The sequence below is a fragment of the Giraffa tippelskirchi genome, chromosome 4 (genome assembly GCF_054371585.1).
Source record: "Giraffa tippelskirchi isolate mGirTip1 chromosome 4, T2T-mGirTip1v1.2.pri, whole genome shotgun sequence".
NCBI classification, from domain to species: Eukaryota; Metazoa; Chordata; class Mammalia; order Artiodactyla; family Giraffidae; genus Giraffa; species Giraffa tippelskirchi.
The window spans coordinates 2,241,850-2,261,065 of record NC_137278.1 but is presented as its reverse complement, the minus strand read 5'-3'; the positions used below and the strand labels follow the sequence as shown (position 1 = coordinate 2,261,065).

Sequence of the window (19,216 nt, the reverse complement as noted above, 5' to 3'; positions counted from 1 at the left end):
TCTTTGCGACCCCATGGACTGCAACCCACCAGGCTCCCCTGTCCATGGGATTTCCCAGGCAAGACTGGAGTGGGTTGCCATGTCCTTCTCCAGGGGATCTTCCCGACCCAGGAATAGAACCCACGTTTCCTGCACTGCAGGCGTTTTCTTTACCAACTGAGCTGCAAGGGAAGCCCCAGAAGTATGCAAGCAGCAACACAAAGAGAGACCAATACGGTGCAAAGACCAACAGTAACGGCGGGAGATCAGGGTCTCGCGGCAGCTTCGGCTCGAGGAGGAAGCCCCGCCCCGGGCCCGCCCCCTGCCCCGCCCCGCGGAGCCATCGATGTCTCCGGCTCGGCGCGCCCGCCTGCCCGGCCTCGGCGCTCGGCTCGGCACGCCTGCGGCGCTGCCATGGAGACGCGGTCCCTCCGCCCGCTGGCACCACCCCGCGCGTCCGCGAGGCCCCGCTGCGCGGGTGGCCGGGGCAGGACGACCCGGGGCGCGGGCCAGGTGACCGGGCGGGCTGCGGGGGGACGCGGGCCGGGTCACCAGGGGCTTCGGGGCGCCGCCGGGCGAGTGGGCGCCCGGGATGGTGGGGAGGCGGTGGGGACGCGCCCTGGGGCGTTTTGGGCGGGGCCAGGGGGGCTCCGCGGGTCGCGAGGACGCGGCTGGGCTGTGGGGGCGCGGGCCGCACGGAAGGAAAAGAGAACTTGCTTGGCTGGGAGAGCTGGGGCTGCGGCTACTGTGGATGCGCCCTGTTCGGTTTTCCCCTGACGTCATTTTTCTTTGGGGTCCAGGGCCATCCGGCTGCTCGGAGGAGAAAGGGGGCGCCGGGTGGGTACCAGCGTGCCCAGCGTGGGCAGGTCCCTTCTGCGCCCCGTCAGATTCTTAAAACTTATTTCGCAGCTCTCTCTGAACATTAACTCTCCAGCAAGGGGAATTTCCTCAGGTACCACTCCCGTAGTTCAGAGAAGAGCTAGGATGAGGCATCCTTCTGCCTCTTAAACCCAAACTCACTGCGTCACTGGAGAGCAACCGAAATAGTGGGAGCATGAGGCTGGGTGGCTTGGTTTAAGGGCTCTGATCCGAAGAGTTAAGAAGGATCCCGTGCTATAAACCAGGACCGCTGGGGTCCTTTCCTCTCCCGACACCTGACAGCAGGTTCGTTTCTTTGTAGCATCACCTTTCGGAGGAGCTGGAGGCGAGCCAGAAAAAAGCACTGCACAGAAAGCTGGTTCCACCTCCCTGGCAGGGATCGGACCGCCTCCGCGCTGCTGAAAGCTGACCCAGGCACAGATCAGGAGGGCAGATCTTCCAGAAGCTGCTGTCGGTTTCTGCCTAGTTTACAATGTCTTTTCATGTGGGACAGCGGCTCTCTCTCTTCAGATGCAGTGGTCCGAGTCGTGGTGTCAGACTCGCAGTGGACACCTGACAAGTCCCCCCCAGGTGAGGGCCTCGCCCCTGAGGTCAGCACACCCGACAGAGCGCACAGCCGTCACCGGGAGGCACGGTGGCCGAGGCTCCACTGACCTGCCTGCCGACTCACGTGTGGCTCTTGGCTGTCTTCAGGATGCTTGGAGACTGCTCTGCAGTCTCCTCGCAAAGAACCCTCATAAAGGGCGTTGCCTGCAAATGGCCTGAGTTCCTCGTAACCACTAAGTTAAAGAAGGAATCCTCACGCCCAGCTGCTGAAAACCTCATTAATTAGTGCTTTTAGTGCAAAGCAGGTGGCAGCTGTGCAGAGCCCAGGAGCGGGGAGGCTCTGGCTAGTGATGAGTGGCCGCGTCCCGCTGGCAGAGAAAGCTCTGTCTGAAAGCTACGCCCGGCTCCGGTACCGGGACACCTCCCTGCTCATCTGGCAACAGCAGCAGCAGAAGCTGGCATCCGTGCTGCCCGGGACGTACCTGAGCCGGAGCCGAAGCATGTGGTACTCACAGTACGGGAACGAGGCCATCCTCGTCCGGGACAGAAACAAGCTGGACGTCTCACGGGACACGGGGCAGTCCAAGTTTTGTTCTATAATGTAATTCTGGGGTGAAAATCTGAGCCCAGGCACCATGCCACCTTGCCGACCCCTAGCCCTCACTGGGAGATTCTGACAGGGAATGTGAAGGCTGAGCTGTGATAGAAGAACCCCCAAACCCCAGAGATGGCACCCCACCCACTCGCAGTTGGGGTGACGGGTGGACTTCTGGACCCCATCCTGATCCTGCAGGTGCTGCAGGCACAGCCCAGGCCCAGCTAGATGCTGTCCTGGTCATGCTTCCAAATAAATCACATGAGAGATACCTCAGGTACAAACAATCTTTTCACATTCTTACAGGCTGTCTCTAGTATTCCCTTCTCCCTGGTAAAAGAATGGGTCAAATCTAAAAAAGAAAAAGAATTGGCATCATGTAGGATCAGAAATCCATTGGCAGGACCACAGTGGCTTTACCCTAAACAGGTCAGTGGCAGCAGCATTTCAGCACAAACTCTGTGGCACTTGAGTTTGAGTCTAGTTACCAAAGCGATCACTGCCCATGATGCACCGTGATGGCTTCTACACTAGCTTCCTGATGCTGGAGGCTGTGGGCAAAGGCATCCGAAAAACTTAAAGGGAAACCCCCAATTATGAAGTTACACATCAGCTGCTAACAGTGACCTCAGGTTTAATCGCAGAGCTGCAACAGGTGGGTTCTCAGCCGACGGCAGCTCAGCCTCTGCTTCGGGGCTGCAGCCCCCCGGCCGCCTGCAGTGTTTGTGTCGGCCCACCCATGTGGGCAGGGTTATGAGTCAGTTTTAAGGGATTTGCTGGAATTAAAGTCTGTGTGGCGAGGCAAATGCAAAGGTGTCTTGCCAAAGCCGAGTTTTCTTTTTAAATAAATCTCCTTCAGGAGCCTCCTTCCTTCCTCACTGCATATTTTGATCTGTTTGTTCATAATACCCTACCTTGGCTTCCAGGGTTTTTGTTTGTTTACAACAGTAATGTCGAACAATTGCTAAGAACCCCAGGGCAGGCAGCGCTCTGGGCAGCCCACAGGTGGGCAGAGACCATTCCACTGGGCATGCACATAATGCATCCAGAGCTTCCATGTGCGTGGCTCCTCATGCAGGCGTGCAAACTAGTCAGCAAAGAGCATCCAGAGGGGAAGGGCCAGGTCAGACTGCATTCCCCGAAGGTCACACATCCAGCCAGAGGCCTGGTCCTTGCTGATAGAGCCTCGGCTTGCTTGCTGCCTCCGGTAAGGAGGCTGGAAGACAGAGTTCCTTTAAGTGGCTCCTGGAGATGAAGAGGAAGCCTATCTCATGTATAGAGTCAGGCCTGTGCAGTAAAGGCTCGCCCGTCCAGGCGCCAGGACACTGGAATCCCCCAGGAGAGAGGCCTTGTCAGCATCTTGGGAAGGAAGCAAAGCTCTGACTTAGCAGGAATGCCTGTGCCTCCCCCTAGACTGACCGAAGAATGGGCCGTGGCTGGTCGGCCGCAGTCACAGAGGTGGTGGCCAGGACAGGAGAGCAGGCACTGGTCAGGGCATGCAGGTGACCACGTGCCTGAGGCTGCTAGCATACAGCTGGCACTAAGCGGCTTAGTTAGCAGGGAGTCTCCTTGCCTCAGGGAAGCCTGGGCACCTGGCCTTCCCTGCCGGGGCTAGGACACCAAGGTAGATGTGCTCCGTCCCCGACCTTGGGGAGCTCAGGCTGGGTGACGTGTGCCAAGGGGACACGGGAGGGTGGCCTCGGGCCTGGAGAGCACACCGCTGCAAGGCCCGGCTCCAACAGTCATATTCTGAAAACACTGTCAGAACCTGCACTTGTCTCGACACCTCCTTCATCCCTTGCCGCTGGGTTCCGGGCCGCCTGGAAGAAGCCTCAGCGTGTACACCACCCAATGTGGTTTCTCAGAAATATCCTCGGGCCAGCCAGACGAGCACTGGATGCTTGTGGTCTCAGGAAGCACCTCAGTGTAGACGGAGGGGCCAGCGGGAGCAGCGGACAGATGACCAGGCAGGGGGGGACCTGCAGGTCAGTCATGGGGGCCGCCGCTGTGCGAGCCACCGGCCTGAAAAGGCAGCACACAGCGCTCCCGAGGCCCTGGGGCCTCCCCACCCAGGCTGAGGACCAGAGGCACTGGGCCCACTGAGACCCCTCTGGGACGCTCCGGGCATTCCCACCAGGAGCTACGTGATGTCAAAACGAGGCCCTCCCCCATCACACACCAGCCAGGGGAGCGCTGGGAGCCCAGAAAGCAGAGACGGCGCCTCTTTTTTTTTCTTTTATTATGAAAACAAAACAAATGCCCCAGGAGAAGGGTCCATGGTGACCAGAAACAGTACTTTCTACCACTTTTATTCTGTCGTGACGAGGCCAGCACTGCAGTCAACAAGCTAAAACTACTTACATCGGACTCATTTTCACTAACTGACATTTACAGGAATATACTAGAAACGGCACTAAAAAGTTTAAGAAAAGTTACGGTAAACTTGCATGCACATCATACAGAAAAGTAACATTTTAAATATAAAAAAAGGAAAACTTCCTGGAAGTGTTATGCCAGTATCAGGGAACAGCGCTACGCCGGATGTAACGAATCCTTTATTGTGGGCAGTGTCCCCCCCCCAAAACTGTAAAAGATGTGAATGTTGCAAAAGAACAAAATCAAAAAACAAACAAAAAAGAAAACGCATCTTAACAGTCTGTAAGCAAGATGAGTGAGCAAGGGTTTCTGGAATTCAGTTCATAGCCGAAGCCACCCCCTCGGCCCCCTGGGGTCGGGGGGCCTGTTTGAAAGCCACAATTTCGAGTCCTGCACGGGTGCGACCCACTGAACACGGTTCCTAACCCTCAACCGGCTGCCCTCTAGTTGTAGGAAAACTAGAACAACTCTACTTGCCCAACACAAGAGAAATGGAAACAGCAAACACCCACAGGCTGACGTCGGGGTGGAGGGAGTCCCCCCAAACTCTGAAATCAGTTTTGAGTCTGGACAGAAAGCCTTAAAAAAAAAACCAATGACCTACAATCGCTCAGCTCTCCGGCAGCATCAAAGCCAGCGGATGTTTCAGAGGAAAGGGGCAGAGGTGGCTGAGAACCCATCTCTCACCGCTCCAGCCGCGCCCAGCACTGGGGCCCCCTGTCCCCCGCTGAGCGGCTGGCAAAGGCGACCCTCCCCACTGGCGGCTAGAGGGGCATCCCCCAGGGGCGCCCAGCACCTCCAGGCCCCTTGGCTTGGATCTGTTTGTCACCAGACAAGGCCCGCTGCCTGTCGCCCATGAGATCCTGCTTCAAGACCTTCCAGCGTGTAGTAAGTCCTTAAAGTCATAGTTTTTACTCCATTCAAGATCTGTTCAGAAAACACCTTTGAAAAACAGGGCAGCTTTAACAAACATGGCAAGTTTAAAACCCATTCATATTTTTATTACAGTGAAAAGTTGAACGAGCTGGCGCAACACTCACCAAAGGTCAGAATCAGCGGCAGTCAGAAAAATGGCAACCCAGCACCCACGTTTCAGAATTCTACCCCATCAGAGGGCTCCTTAGCCATCAAGGTTGGTGGAAGCCAAGTGGATGTTGGGAATTTTTAGAACCACCACCTGTTAGGACGCCAACAGCTAGTCCCCTGATCCATCCAGAAGGGCTGTTGGGAAGAACGCGACCGCGGACGAGCGGCTGGCTCACCCCCGGCTCCACCCCCAGCCCCCGCCTCGGTGAAGTCCGGTCATTTTTGTGCTATCTGAAAAGCTCCGGAGCCCGGAGCCCCCGAGAGGTCTTGAGGGAGGGGGCCCTCCTGGGGCCACAGGCTCCTCCCGCCTGGAGAGAGACCAGGCCAGCGGGGGCCGGGCCGGGCCGTTGCCGCCTGGCGGCTGGGAGACACGGTGGGGCAGCAGGGGCCGCCCCCTCCCTGGAGGTGGGGGTGAGGGATGCCCCACTGGGGGCCATAAACCCCTGGCCAGAGCCACGCGGCTCAGAGCTAGGCAGGCGGTGTGGGTGGGTGTCCCGCGCTCAGGGCCCCACGGCAGCCTCTGGAGAAAACAAAACCGAAACATAACCTTCTGTTAAACTCTGTATATTATTATTACTTTTTTTTTTTTTACAATAGAAAGTTAAAAATCAAGACTTAGATTTACTATACATTTCTTTTTCTCGCAGATTACAAAGTTTATATTATATAACTGGGGTTCCCTAAATCGAAGTCTTTTTTAAAACAGTCCTAAGAGAGACCAGAAGTGAATATAAAAGAACTAAACGAAATTAAAAAAAAAAAAAAATGAGAACGTGCTGCAGCCGGAAGTTGTGTATACCTGTGAGTCTCCAGATTTCACACGCACGCACGCACACACGCACACACACACACACACACACACGAGAAAGAACGAGAACAGAAACCCCGCCGCCCCGAGACGAGCACGCAGATGTGGCTGAGCACCGCGCGGGGCAGGAGGCTGTAGCACCTGGGGCGCGCGGCCCGTGGGGTCCGGGCCCCCCTCACACCACGGAAAAGGCCTGCATCTCGGCTCCTTTTTTCTTGTTTTAAAATGCGTTTCTTTTGCGGTTTTGTTTTTCTTTCTTTTTTTTTAAAAAAAAAATGACCAATGATGTTAATAAATAAAATATTCATATATACATGAGACTGGGGCGATGGTTCCGGAGCACGTGGCAGCGGCTGGGCGGGGACACATGTGGCTGGCCTTTCATAGAAAATCGCTGAACCTTACAAAAAGAGTCTCCTTTTTTTTTTCTTTTTTTAAAATCTTTTCTCTTTTTTTTTTTTCAAAGTTGAGGTAAAAGTTTCAGTGTTTGGGAACCCTTGCGCTGCCCACGCAGCCACCGTGTTCCTCCCGGAGCTCCCAACGTCAGCGGAGATCAGCGAGACGGGGCTCCTCTCCACGCCCCCTCGCCGGCTCCCCGCCCGCAGAAGCTCGGGCTGGAAGCTGCGGGGAGCCCTCCTGGCGGGGGCCCAGCCCTGGCCCTCACTCATGGCAGGGGCGGGCCTGGCTGTCCGCAGCCCCTGCAGAAAGAGCTGCCCTCGATGTGAGGGTCAGGGCCCAGCGCCCCCGGAGATGGAGGCAAACCCCTGCTGGCAAAGCCAACAGCCTTCCCGTGCGGTACCATGTCCGAGACATTTCCTCGGGAGAAACTCTCGCTGGGGCTACAGACCAGGTCGGGCGTAAGGAAAGGGGTTCTGCAAGCACCTTCAGACCACACCTCACACGGTTTCCTACGGTTATCAGGTTAGCGTCTGAAGCCGGCATCTCCAAGGGACTGAGTTCATTTACGGAGGAAAGACCTTATGCCGATTCACAGCTTCTCAAAGTCTAATGGACACACACAGAAAGATCTCGGTTGACCTATTAAAGCCAGAACTGGAAGATACCGTAACACTGAAGCGAAAAGAGGACCTGCACACCATGGAACGGAAGGAGTATATTAACCAGTGAAGGGCACCCCGCGGCGTCCCGGCGGGGGCGGCGGCCACCGGCTGCGTCCCGAGCCGCGCGCGTCCAGGGCTCACTCGGAGTCGCTGCTGTCGGAACTGGAGCCGCTCGTGCTGCTGCTGCCGGACTCGGAGGAGCTGCTGCTGCTGAGCCGCGAGGGCCCCCCGGACGCGGCGGAGCCCGACTTCTCTGGGGGAGACGCAGAGGTGAGTGGTGCGCCCCCCGCACCGGCCCACCGCCCTGCCGGCCCCCCCAGCTGGCCACCATCTCTGAGGGGAGGGAACTGGCATTCACTTCTTCCCAGGCCCAAGTGCATTCGGCTTTGCTGGCCTCTGAGCTGTTTCTGCTCTCGCTTCTGACACCAGACGTGTGAGTTCCTCTCACACCAGGTCTCCCGGCTCCAACGCGAGCTGGGCATCCGCTCCCTCCGAGGGGAGGGAACTGGAGGAGACTGAGCGCCAGAGAAACCCCGATGCAGAGGGCTTCCAGGCGCTGGGAGGGACGCCCTAACCCTGACCTGAACCCCACACCCAGCCCTGTGCCTCTCGCCCACCTGGCGGTCCCCGAGCCGTAACCTTTACGACAAACCACCACGCGATTCAAACTCACGATTCCCGAGTTCTGTGAGCCATTCCAGCAAATCTCCACACCTCAGCAGAGGGTCGTGGGGGTCCCCAATTCACAGCCCGGCAGTTAGAGGTACGGGAGAGGCACGGGACTTGCCCCTGGCATCTGAGCCCTCACCCCGCAGGGTCTGCACCCCAAAGAGAGCGAACTGGACCAAAATGATTGGCTGGACGCCCAGCTCGTGTTGGAGCCTGGAGACCTGGTGTGAGAGGAACTCACGTCTGGTGTCAGAAGTGAGAGCAGAAACAGCTCAGAGGCCAGCAAAGCCGAGTGCACTCAGGCCTGCGAAGAGGTGAGCGCCGCCAAGCGAGAGGCACTGTTGGGCTGTGGGGGGCGGGGCCGTCCACCCGGGCAGGCGGCTCTGAACCGTCGCCACGCGGCCACCTGCCCTGCCCTCCCCAGGGGCAAAGGGCCCCAAGGCCCACCCCGCCGGCACCGGGCAAGCAGGGCAAGGCTGTGGCAGCCGGCTGCTACACAGCCAAGACTGAGCCTAGAATCTGACCACCACCCGGGTAGGAAAAAAGGTATGTGCCCTTTCTTACAGGCTCCAGAGAAAGGAGGCAAGGAGTCGAATCACCTGCTCACCTAAAATGGGACCCCTGCAGTCCACAAAGCAGGTGGCCCGGGGCTGGAAGTCAGCCCTTCTCCCCGCCTGTGATACTGGTTCTTGCCGGGCACTAGTGTCCCTCTCTGGGGGCGACCAGGACCCTCCCGAAGCTGCAGGGTGGGACCCCAGTCCCTCCCAAGTCACGGAGTCCAGCCCCCCATAGACCACGGCTGGGCCCTTACAAAACACCCGCTCCCAGGGGCTCCGCCGAGTGGCGCTTCCCCACGTGCCCGCCACCTGCTCAGCCTCGGGGCCCCACCCGCAGGTAAGGAGCTCAAGGTTTCGGGGGGTTGACAGCCTCCCCTGGGACACGCAGCGTGCTATGCAGTGGAGCCACAGCACAGCCCCGCGGCCCTCCCCCACCCCGCGCGGCACAGGGCGGCCCTACCTCTCTTGGGCGGCTTCTTGCTGCTGCTCAGCTGCCCACTGACATCCTGCAGTCGCCTCTCCAGCTCCTTCTTCTTCTCCTGAGCCAGCTCCTCCTTCGACTTGGCCGCTTGCTTCTTCCCGCTCGTGGCTGTGGGAGAGCAGGGCGCTGTGGCTACAGGCAGGGCAGGCGGGCGGGCGGCCTCCGGATGGCACAGCCCCCACGGGCAGACGCCCAGCCCCCCATGGGGATGAGATGGCACCTCTGCCCACACAGACGGAGCCCCTGCCACAGGCAAAGCTCTAGAACTGTCACAAAACTCCTGAGGTAGGACGGACCACCCCCTGCTGCAGGCAGGGGTGACTTGAAGCCCTGGCCTCCCTCCCCCCCGGCCCCTCCTGGTTTTCCTTCACTGTGGCCGAGGCTCTCCCGAGGCTCCACCTGGAGCCCAGCACCTGGCGCTCCTGCGCCAGTAGCGCTGAGTCCACAGACCACTGACCGAGGGTCAGATGTGCCGGGACTGCAGAGGGCGACAAGATGCCCACCCAGAAGGCTGCCCCATCAGAGCAAGTGAGGGTCAAGCGGCCCCAGGGGACCACATGCAGGAGCAGTGCACCCTGGGTGTGCCTCGGGGCTGCCATGGGGTTGCCTGGGGCTTGCCCTTCCTCTCGCTCCCCAGGACCCACTGACCCAGGCAGCAACTCATTCCCGTCCAGTGAACCCTGAGCCAGTGCAATCGTCCACCCTGGGAGGCCTCTGGACCCTCAACCCCAGGCAAAGGGAACCAGTCTGCGCAGGCAGGGAACCATCGGCAGGAGACTTGCAGTCAGGCCCTAAACAGAGGGCCTTAGCCAGCATCTAAATGAACGTGGCTGGAGCCGACCCCAGCCTGCACTGGTGAAGGCCGGGGCATACAAGTGCTGCCCACCTGACTAGGAGCACGGGGAAGAAGGGCTCTGGCTGGGGAGGGGCTGGCAGCCAGTCTCAGCCGAGCCCCCCACCCCGAGGTGAGCAGACGGATGCTGTGCCCTGGGGGCGTGAGACAGAAGACGGGGGAGGAGCCCGGAGCCCGAGACCCACTGCCCGCCCCCTCATACTCCTGGGGCTGCCTGGGGGTCGGCGGACAGAGAGGGGCGGGCGGCAGGAACGCGCTCTGCCCCGGCCACTTACAGAAAGGCTTCCTTTGCTTTTTCTGTAAACAAGACTTGACGTATCTCTCCAGTTCCCGCAGCGTGGTGGGCTTCAGCGTCTCGAAGTCGATCTCGATCTCGTCGGGGTTGGAGTCCCGGAGCGAGGGCTCCCGCGACTGGATGATGTGTACCACGCGGCCCAGCTTCTCCCCGGGCAGCCGGTTGATGTCCAGGCTGAGCTGCCGCTTCTCGTCGTAGCTCATGGGCAGCCCCTCCTCCTCCTCCTCCGAGTCGTAGGAGGCCGACGCCTGCTTGCCGCCCTTCTTCGGCTGTCTGAGACAGCAGGCGAGGTACGTCACGGCGGCGTCCCGCCCCCGCCCAGCCCCAGGCCCTGACCCCCGCCCACTGGCCCTCGTCCTCTCCAGGACCAGGCTCTCTCCCCAAGGAGCAGCTCCAATGGCACCCAGACAGAGGAGCTGGGCCAGGCCCGGGAATGCACCTCCATCTCCAGGCGTGGAAGACCCTGCTCCAGAGTCAGAGCGGAGGCCCCCCCAGCTCAGGGAGGCCTTGGCCAGGAAACAGCCACGGTGGGCAGCTCCCCTCAGCGCCCCAGAGGCATCTCAAGTGCAACAGGTCATACTGCGCCTTCAAATAACCCAAAAGGCAGGAGATGGAACAGAGGAGGAAACAGAAGGGACACACGGAAAATGCCGCGCTGGTAGACAGACATCCCAGACAGCGAGTGAAAAAGCGGAGACACCGCTTCGCCAGCAAAGGTCCGTCTGGTCAAGGCTATGGTTTTTCCAGCGGTCAGGTATGGATGGGAGAGTCAGGTTATAAAGAAAGCTGAGCACCGAAGAATCGATGCTTTTGAACTGTGGTGTTGGAGAAGACTCTTGAGAGTCCCTTGGACTGCAAGGGATCCAACCAGTCCATCCTAAAGATCAGTCCTGGGTGTTCACTGGAGGGACTGATGCTGAAGCTCCAATGTTTTGGCCACCTGATGCGAAGAGGTGACTCATGAGAAAAAACCCTGATCCTGGGAAAGATTGAAGGGAGGAGGAGAAGGGGACGACAGAGGATGAGATGGCTGGATGGCATCACCGACTCAATGGACATGGGTTTGAGTAAACTCCGGGAGTTGGTGATGGGCAGGGAGGCCTGGCGTGCTGCAGCCCATGGGGTCGCAAAGAGTCGGACATGACTGAACAAGTGAACAACAACAGAAGGAAATCCAATTGTATCAATAATTACATTAAATACAAATGGTCTAAACACATCGATTAAAAGGAAGAGATGGTCAGACTGGGTAAGAACCAAGAGCCAATGTTTAGGCTGTCTACACAAACCCCTCTTTAAAATAACAGAGGTAGGTTAAAAGTAAAAAGATAGGCGGAAAATATCCCATGTATATATTAATCAAAAGAAAACTGCAGTAGCTATAACAACTTCAGACAAAGTAGACTTCGGAAAAGGAATATTATCAGGAAAAAGACAGATTGTGTAACGATAAAATGTCAACTGACCAAGAAGACAGCACATCTGAAACCAAAACTGACAGAAATAAAGAGAAATAGGAAAATATGCAATTCTACTTGGAGAAGTCAATGATTCTCTCTTGGTAATTAACAGAACCAATCAGTAAGAATACAGACGATCCCAACAACACTATCAACTAAATTAACTTAACTGACATGTTTTTGTCTGTTTGGGGTTTTAAAGATTTTTTTTTTTACACATATACATGTATCTATACTCTTCGAATTCTTTTCCCGTTTATCTCATTACAGAATATCCAGCAGAGTTCCCTGTGTTATACTGTAGGTCCTAGTTGGTTAGCTATTTACTTTTCCCCCAGATTTCCTCTTTATTACTCATTTATTTTTGGCTATGCTGCGTCTTTGCTGCTGCCCGGGGGCTGTTTCTAGCTGTGAGTGGACTTTTTGTGATGGCTTCTCGAGGGCGTGTGGGCTTCAGTGGTCATGGCACATGGGCTTAGCTGCTCCATGGCACGTGGGATGTTCCCGGATCAGGGCTTGAACCCACGTCCCCTGCATTGGCAGGCAAATTCTTTACCACTGAACCACCGAGGAAGACCGGTTATCTAAGCAGTGTGCACACATCAACCCCAAACTCCCAACCCGTCCCTCTCCACCTGTCCCCTCCCCCGCCAACCATAAATTCATTCTCCGAGGCCATCAGTCTGTTTCTGTTTTGTAAATTAGTTCATTTGTGTCCCCCTTTTTATTTTTTTAAGATTTTTTTAATCTTCTAACAGACATTTATGCAACACTCCACTCAACAGCAGGAGAATACACATTCTTTTCAAGTATGGAATGTTGACCAAGACAGACCATATTCTGGGCCATAAAATAGATCTTAACAAAAATTTTAAAATGCTGAAAACACACAAAGTATGTTCTCTGACTCTAGAAATCAGTAACTGAAACGTATCTTAAAAAATCTCCAGATATCTGTAAGTTAAACATACTTTTAAATACCCATGGTCAAAAAGGAAAGGTGAAGAGAATTAAAAGATGTTCTGAACTTAAATGAAATCACAACAAGTCACATTTGTGGGGAACATGCAGCCAAAACAGTGTTTGGATGCAAACTTATAGCCTCAGATGCTTATATTGGAAAAGAAGTTCTGGAACTTCAGTGGTTAAGACTGTGTTTCCACTGCAGGGGGTGCAGGTTCGAGCTCTGGTCGGGGAATTAAGATCCCGGAATTAAGATCCCATGTGGCTCAGGGCCAAAAAACAGAGCAAAGAGAAAGAAGAGGTCTGAAATCAGTCATCTAAGCTTCTATTTTCAAGTTAGAAAAAGAAAAGCAAATTAAGTCCATATCAAGCGAAGGTAAATAGTAAAAGTAAGGCCAAGATGAAAGAAAACAGAAGCATCACGGAAGTCAAACCCTGGTTCTTTGAACAGAAGTGATCAAATTCTCCAGATTCCCCAAGAAAAAGACTCGAATTACCAACACAAGCAACGAAAAAAAAAGAACACATTACTACAGACCCTACAGACTTCAAAGGTAAGGGAACATTTCAAACAAGCCTACCATGATGTGAAAGGCAAAAAACAGACTCAAAAATAAACCAATAACCCGACTTTCTGCATCTATTAAAAGGATTGAACTCAGGGTTAAAAACCTTCCCACAGTGAAACTCCAGGTCTAGATGGATTCACGGTGAACTGCATCACACACTTAACGAATCCTAATTCTAGGGCTTCCCTCGATCCTCCTGCCAATGCAGGAGACGCGGGTTCGATCCCTGGTCGGGGAAGACCCCACGTACCACAGAGCAACCAAGCCCATATGCCGCAACTATTGGGCCTGTGCTCCAAGCCCAGGAGCCGCCACCACTGCAGCCCGTGCGCCTCAGAGCCTATGCTCTGCAACAACAGGACCCACTGCAGCTCGCGAGCGGCCCCCCTCCAGCAGCGCAGACCCAGCACAGCCAAAAACATAGAAAATAAGAAGGACACTAGTTCTATAAGCCTACCCCAGAAGACAGAAGAAAGCGCTCCCCAAATCATTTCTGAGGCGGGCATGGTACTGGCACCAAAACCAGAGACAGAACAGGGAGCTGATTCCTGCCTCCCGGCAAGAGGGAGGGAGGGACAGACGAGCCCTGACCGCTGCCAGTGCCCCGCCCGCTGCCGAAGCGCAAGCCCCAGGCTCCACCGGCCTCCTCCGCCCAGAGAGCAAAGCCTGTCCCCTCTGCCTCACCCACAGCCCTCGAGCCACACGCCTCCACCTCAACGGCCACGCTGGCCCCTCCTGTCTGGAGGACCCTATCAGCCTCAAAGGGTGTCCTTCCGTCCACTCTGGCCTCCTGCGTCTCCATCCTCCACTCCGGCTTCATTTGCTCAGAGGATAAATCACGAGCCCCTGAACGAAGGCAACCAGCCTCCACAGCCTCAACCCGCCCCTCCTCCCAAGCCCGTCTGCGCTCCTGGGTGGCGCCCCCCACCCCGTCCCGGTCCCCACGAGGGACACGTCCTCCTCCCCGCCACGGCTGTGCCCGCTGCCCCTCCCGGCTCCTGGATCTCCATCCTGCCCCCTGTGCAGCTGCCACCCCCTCCCCTCCCGGGAGGAGCCCCAGCCCCCACACACGTCCCCGCGCTATCCCCGCCCATCTGTGGCCAGCGATCCTCGGGGCGGCGCGGGGCCTCGGCAGGAACCGAGTAAAGGCCGCGGGGCCCACAGAGCTGTGCGCTGAGGGGCACTGCCACCGCCCAACCCTGCACGTACCGGGCGATTTGGGAACAGGGTGCCCAGAGCCCGACACATCCCCAAAGAAAACTCCTGCTCAAAAAAAAAAAGAAAAGAAAAGAAAACTCCTCCTGCCCAGATCAGGAAAACACCCCCAAAACCTCGACTCTAGCGGTCTCCACGCCTGTCCTGAGGCCAGCCCCACGGGAGGGTGAGCTCTGCCCTGTGGAGCCCATAGCCTTCCTGGCGGAGACCTCGCTAGGCCCCCACGGTCTCCCCACAGGCGGGCACGACAAAGACCACCAATGCCCCCCCCAACACCGCCATCTCTCCCGACAGCCCGGCGTCCAGAGCCCCGCGCCCAGCACCCCCTGCCCGCCGGCGCCCGGCCCCTCGGCATGGAGCCCACCTGCCGGCCGGGGCGCTGCTGTTGGCCTTCTTGGCGGGCGCCTTCTTCTGCGGGGCCTGCCTGGCGGGCGGGGCGGCCCTGGCCCGCTTCTCGTCCTCGGCCCTGGCCCTGTGCCGCTCCTTGTCCTTGTCCTTGTCCTTCTTCTTCTTCTCCTTCTTCTCCTTCTTCCTCTTTGGCTTGTTCACCGGCGCCTGAGACAGGGCGGCCAGCTGCTCATGCACGGCCTTCAGCTGGAAGACACGGGCCGTGGGTGAGGGCTCCAGGCTGGGCGGAGGGGACGTGTCCACTGGCCAGGTGAGGGGGACACTCCGGAGGAGGTTTAAACCGCCTGCCCTGAGGAGAACGGCCACGGGCGAGCTCGTGGGCAAGCCGCCGGGGCGTCACACGGCCGGGCTGCGGGATGAAGACGGTACAGGGCCGGCAGCCAACACCGGACGAGGCCTGCGGGCAGCTGGCAGCATGCACGCGCTCCCCGCGCCTCTCAGCTCAGCAGCCCCCCAAGGGGCCCGGGGGCTCCGGGAGCCACACTCAACAGGTGAGGAAATGGTGACCCCAGCCTTCAGCAGGTGGACAGGCTGGGATGGGGACGCTGCACACGGGCCGACCACGTCCCGCCGCGCGGGAGGGACCCCAGCCTGTGGCCCCCGACGGGGCTCGGCTCAGCCGCCCAGCTCCTCGGGGTGCGGCGGGGTCACTGCTACTCGCCGTCTCCTCCTTGCCAGAGGGCCCCCGGGAATGTAGCACCTCGTGCTCCCGTCTTGCACAAAAGGAGCGTGAATGGGGGTGGGAGCAAACCTCAGGGGGTCAGAGGCTGAGGCAAGACAGCCCCGTTTCTGCCCCCGCAAGGCATGCTCTGGGGGCTGCACAGCTGTGGTCCCTGCAGAGCTTTCTGGAGCAGGGAGAGGCTCCAGGAGGGACATTCTAACACAGGCAGGCTCACGGGGCCCCAGGCCTGCAGGCACTGGCGACGGGGCCCTGGAGCTGACACCTTTCCCGGGTCCCCTCCCAGCGACACCGCGGCGAGGACGGCTGTGGCTGGGCGGGTGGCGGCTGCCTGGGCAGACCTTGGGTCAGGGGCCGGCGGGGCCAGGCCGCGGCCCTGCCCGAGCCCCCGCCCCACCCGGCCGCTCACCTGCTCCTGCAGCTCCGCCAGCCGCGTGGCGCGCTCCTCCTCCGAGTCCGAGCTGCCCGAGTCCGACGAGCTCTCGTCGCTGCTGCGGCTGCTCTCCACGCCCTTGCTGACCACGGGGGCCGCGGGCGCGGGCAGGGCGGGCGCCTCCGCCGGCTCGTCCGGCATCTTGGCAAAACGCATCTCAAACACGTCCTGCGGGAGAACAGGGGCGGCCTGGGTCCCGGTGCCTGTGGGCAGCCCCCGGGGCGTCGGGAGACGGGCCCGGCCCGCCCAGGGCGCCTGCTCCCTGTCCCCCTCCCTCCCTCCTTCCCGGGCGCTGAGCGCAGCCCTGGACCAGGGGCGCAGGGCCAGCAGCCGTGGACACAGCCCTGCAGGAGCGGGCACCCAAGCGCCTGCCTCCTGTAGAAGACGGGCAAGTCCTTTCAGCTCCAGCTCTAAGGCCGCCGCCTGGTACCAGACAGTGAGAGGCCTGCCTGGGAGCTTGGGCCCCTCCTGGGCCCCGACAATGGGTCTGGGAGCCATTCACACTTTCCCATCTCTCTGCCCTGTGACATCACTGGAGCATCACACCTCGTTCTCGGCAGGGGGGAGTCCAAGAGCTGGCTCAAAGGGCCAAAGTCCTGTCCAATCAAAGTGGCCAGCTCCTGCACAGCCCTGGGAGCACACTCAGGAAGGTCCCCCCTCTCTGGTGGGAGCACGCTCAGCGACGCTCCCCTCTCCCTGGCGGCCCAGGCTCATCTCAGACAGGCGGAGCGGCAGGAAGCGAGCCTTCTCTGCCCGGCTCGTGTACCTGAAGCCACGTACACCTGGCTCACACACATACGCAGAGGCCGTACTATCAGGCGTCCAGCTCCTGGGAGAGCCTGCTCTGGGTCCTGATCCCCCAGAATCTCCTGCTGGGGTTAAGGTAACAACGTGCAGGAGGCACGCGGCCACCTCGGCCTGGCCTGCTCCACCCTGGCTAGGGGGGAGGGGGTTGGTCGACCCCAGACCGCTGCAGCTTCGGGCTCTAACCCAGAGCTTGACTTACATGGCCAACAGTGGGGTCACAACCGTCATCAGCCGGTAGCGTCACACGCTACGGAGACCCCCTTCTGTGGGGTCAGAATCAGAACCAGCCACTGCCCTCGGCCCGTGGGCCGCCCGGCTGCCTCTTACAAGGTTTAGGGGCGTCACAGAGCAACGAGAGCGTGGGGCTGGGCAGAGCCTTCTGGTGTTCGGGCCGTGGTCTGAAACCGTGGGTCCAGGCGGCTCCCTCTGGGAGCACTGGGACCACAGGACAGCTCTGCGCCCGGCCTAGCAGGAGCCAGCAGACTGGACAACACGCAGCAGCCAGCGCCCCCAGGCAGCAGGAAGGGGAGGAAGGTCACCAGGACCTCGAGGCTCAGGAGGAGGGCCCCCTGCACCCCCGTCTGGAGCTGGGTGAGCAAGGATGCACCCAAGTGACCAGACAGGGCTTACAAAAGGGTTCTGAGCAAGGGATGGGGGACGTCTTAATGGAACAGCGTGCTGGGTCCTGTGACAAGAGAGCTCCTGGAACAGGACACACATCCACGGTGTCTCTCTTTCTTCTAAGCAGAAAGCCCTCTGATTTTATCGCATGTAAAACACAGGTGGTGTTATTTACAAAAGGATTCCTTGGTTGCTCAGATGGTAAAGAATCTGCCTGCATTGCAGGAGAGACCTGGGTTCGATCCCCGGGTGGCGGAAGATCGCCTGGAGAAGGGAATGGCAACCCACTCCAGTGTTCTTTCTGGAGAATCCCACGGACAGAGGAGCCTGGTGGGCTGCAGTCCATGGGGTCGCAAAACGGCCCAGGTGATCGCGGAGAGAAGAGGTTCCGCGTGCTGGCCCACACAGAAGCCCGTGTCAGCCTCCGGGCTGACAGATGAGCGCGCTCGCGGCGCGTGCGTGAGATCCGAGTGCCCACACGCGCGGTCCCGCCACCGGAGCCCAGTCTGCACGTCCCCACAGGCCCCACGCTCCCGCGTCGTCAGCAAAGCCACGGGCCACTTCCTGGCAGGACACCCACGGGCCCCCAGCACGCAGTGACGCGCAGCCTGCCTCCTCTCCGCCCTCACCCCTCACACCTGCGGGCCCCGCCTGTGCCTGCCGCTCCCAGGAGGCAGACACTGGCTGGTGGGCCACCTCATCCCCGGGGAGCAGGCCCAGGGCCTGGCCACCACTCAGCCACCACTCAAGGGAAAGGCGCTCGTGGGTGAGGTCCCCGGACACCCCCCAACCACGCGCCTTCCCCAGCCAGGTGCTCCCGACACCTGCCCCGAGCGGCGGCTGACTCCGCCTTTCCCAGGGGGCCCCCCCCGACCCCAGCGCCGGGCTTACCTGCAGCTTCCTGGCCATGGCCACCACCTCATGGTCCGGGGGGTTGTATTTGTAACAGTTGGAGAACATCAACCGGATATCGGCCGCGAAGCCCTGCGCGTCCGGGTACTCGCGGCTGTCCATCTTCTTCTGTAAGACACACGCCACAGGCGTGAGGCACTGCCAGGCCTCGGGACCCTCCGTGTGTCCAGCCAGCCCGAGACCCTGTCCAGGGGCCTGGGAGGGAGGGTGGAAGGGGGCTTGGAGGGGAGGGCCCGGGAGCCTGGGACAGAGGCAGATCCCCAGGGAGAAAGAAAAAGGCGCTCACAGAAGTCAGCTCCCACAGCCACCACCCACCCATCCTCACCCCAAATCCCCAGCTCTACGTCCTGGGTAATTTTTCACACATCCGTGTCCCTGTTGGCAGGGAACGAGCAACTTCTGGTAAGAAGTCACTCTCCACTCGTTAAGGGGATTCCTCAGCTCTCGGAACGAGACATTTAATTTTCTCCCCGGAGAATCTAGGTGCCTCACGGCGGCACCCAACTGTCCCGCCGCCCCCAGGGAACACGGACGACAGGCACCAGACGGGCGCCACACGGAGGCAGCAAGGTCAGCGCAGACTGGCCCATGGCTCCTGAGGCGTGAGCTGCCTGGGCCTGGCAGGGTTCACGTGGAGCGCATGTGTCAGGGACCTCGTGTCGGGGGTACGAGGTGCCCATTCATCCTGGGGGCTGTGCTCCATTGCAGCAGGACAGTGTGGGCCAGAGCCCAGCCACCTGCCCTGCCTGCACCCAGAGTAACAAAGTCCTGGCCTCGGAGGAGGGGCAGGTGATGGTCAGACTCTAGGACCTGCAGCCTCTCCAGCCTAGCACACATCACCCTCCTCTGCCCTCTGGGGAGCTTCCAGCAACACTGGGGCTGCTGGGCTCCAGCCCTCTGCACAACCTCCCCACTCAGGAGCAGCTCAGCGAATGGGCACGTGAGACTCTCAACACCTGTGACA

General features: G+C 59.2%; 2 protein-coding genes across 7 annotated transcripts in view; one reads left to right on the top strand and one right to left on the bottom strand.

Annotated features, from left to right (window-relative positions):
• The first annotated feature begins 430 nt into the window (after nucleotides 1-430).
• Nucleotides 431-6,051, top strand: BRD3OS (BRD3 opposite strand). 3 transcript variants are annotated; one of them, XR_014083539.1, is made up of 3 exons: nucleotides 431-492; nucleotides 1,160-5,263; nucleotides 5,384-6,051. XR_014083539.1 is itself a non-coding variant. In XM_081595892.1 (2 exons), exon 2 carries the CDS (start codon nucleotides 1,755-1,757, stop codon nucleotides 2,007-2,009), a length of 255 nt encoding a protein of 84 aa, XP_081452018.1. In that variant the 5' UTR covers nucleotides 431-492; nucleotides 1,160-1,754; the 3' UTR covers nucleotides 2,010-2,882. The 3 variants fall into 3 exon arrangements, 1 of the variants encoding a protein (XP_081452018.1); XR_014083541.1 differs by lacking the exon at nucleotides 5,384-6,051 and adding an exon at nucleotides 780-816 and having other exon boundaries at nucleotides 1,160-2,882; XM_081595892.1 differs by lacking the exon at nucleotides 5,384-6,051 and having other exon boundaries at nucleotides 1,160-2,882.
• Nucleotides 6,052-6,711: 660 nt separating this feature from the next.
• Nucleotides 6,712-19,216, bottom strand: part of BRD3 (bromodomain containing 3) — a 32,659-nt gene continuing 20,154 nt past the window's right edge. For all 4 annotated transcript variants that reach the window (XM_081595887.1, XM_081595889.1, XM_081595886.1 and 1 more), the window contains exons 7-12: nucleotides 18,232-18,360; nucleotides 15,889-16,080; nucleotides 14,757-14,986; nucleotides 10,166-10,458; nucleotides 9,017-9,145; nucleotides 6,712-7,583 (exon numbers count right to left, since the gene is read on the bottom strand). In XM_081595887.1, the coding sequence (XP_081452013.1) occupies nucleotides 7,468-7,583; nucleotides 9,017-9,145; nucleotides 10,166-10,458; nucleotides 14,757-14,986; nucleotides 15,889-16,080; nucleotides 18,232-18,360 (1,089 nt within the window). In that variant the 3' untranslated portion in view covers nucleotides 6,712-7,467. The remainder of the gene's footprint in view (nucleotides 7,584-9,016; nucleotides 9,146-10,165; nucleotides 10,459-14,756; nucleotides 14,987-15,888; nucleotides 16,081-18,231; nucleotides 18,361-19,216) is intronic.

Bases quoted from the DNA above. Each gene is read 5' to 3' on its own strand.
- BRD3OS (XM_081595892.1), top strand. From the start codon at position 1,755: ATGAGTGGCCGCGTCCCGCTGGCAGAGAAAGCTCTGTCTGAAAGCTAC.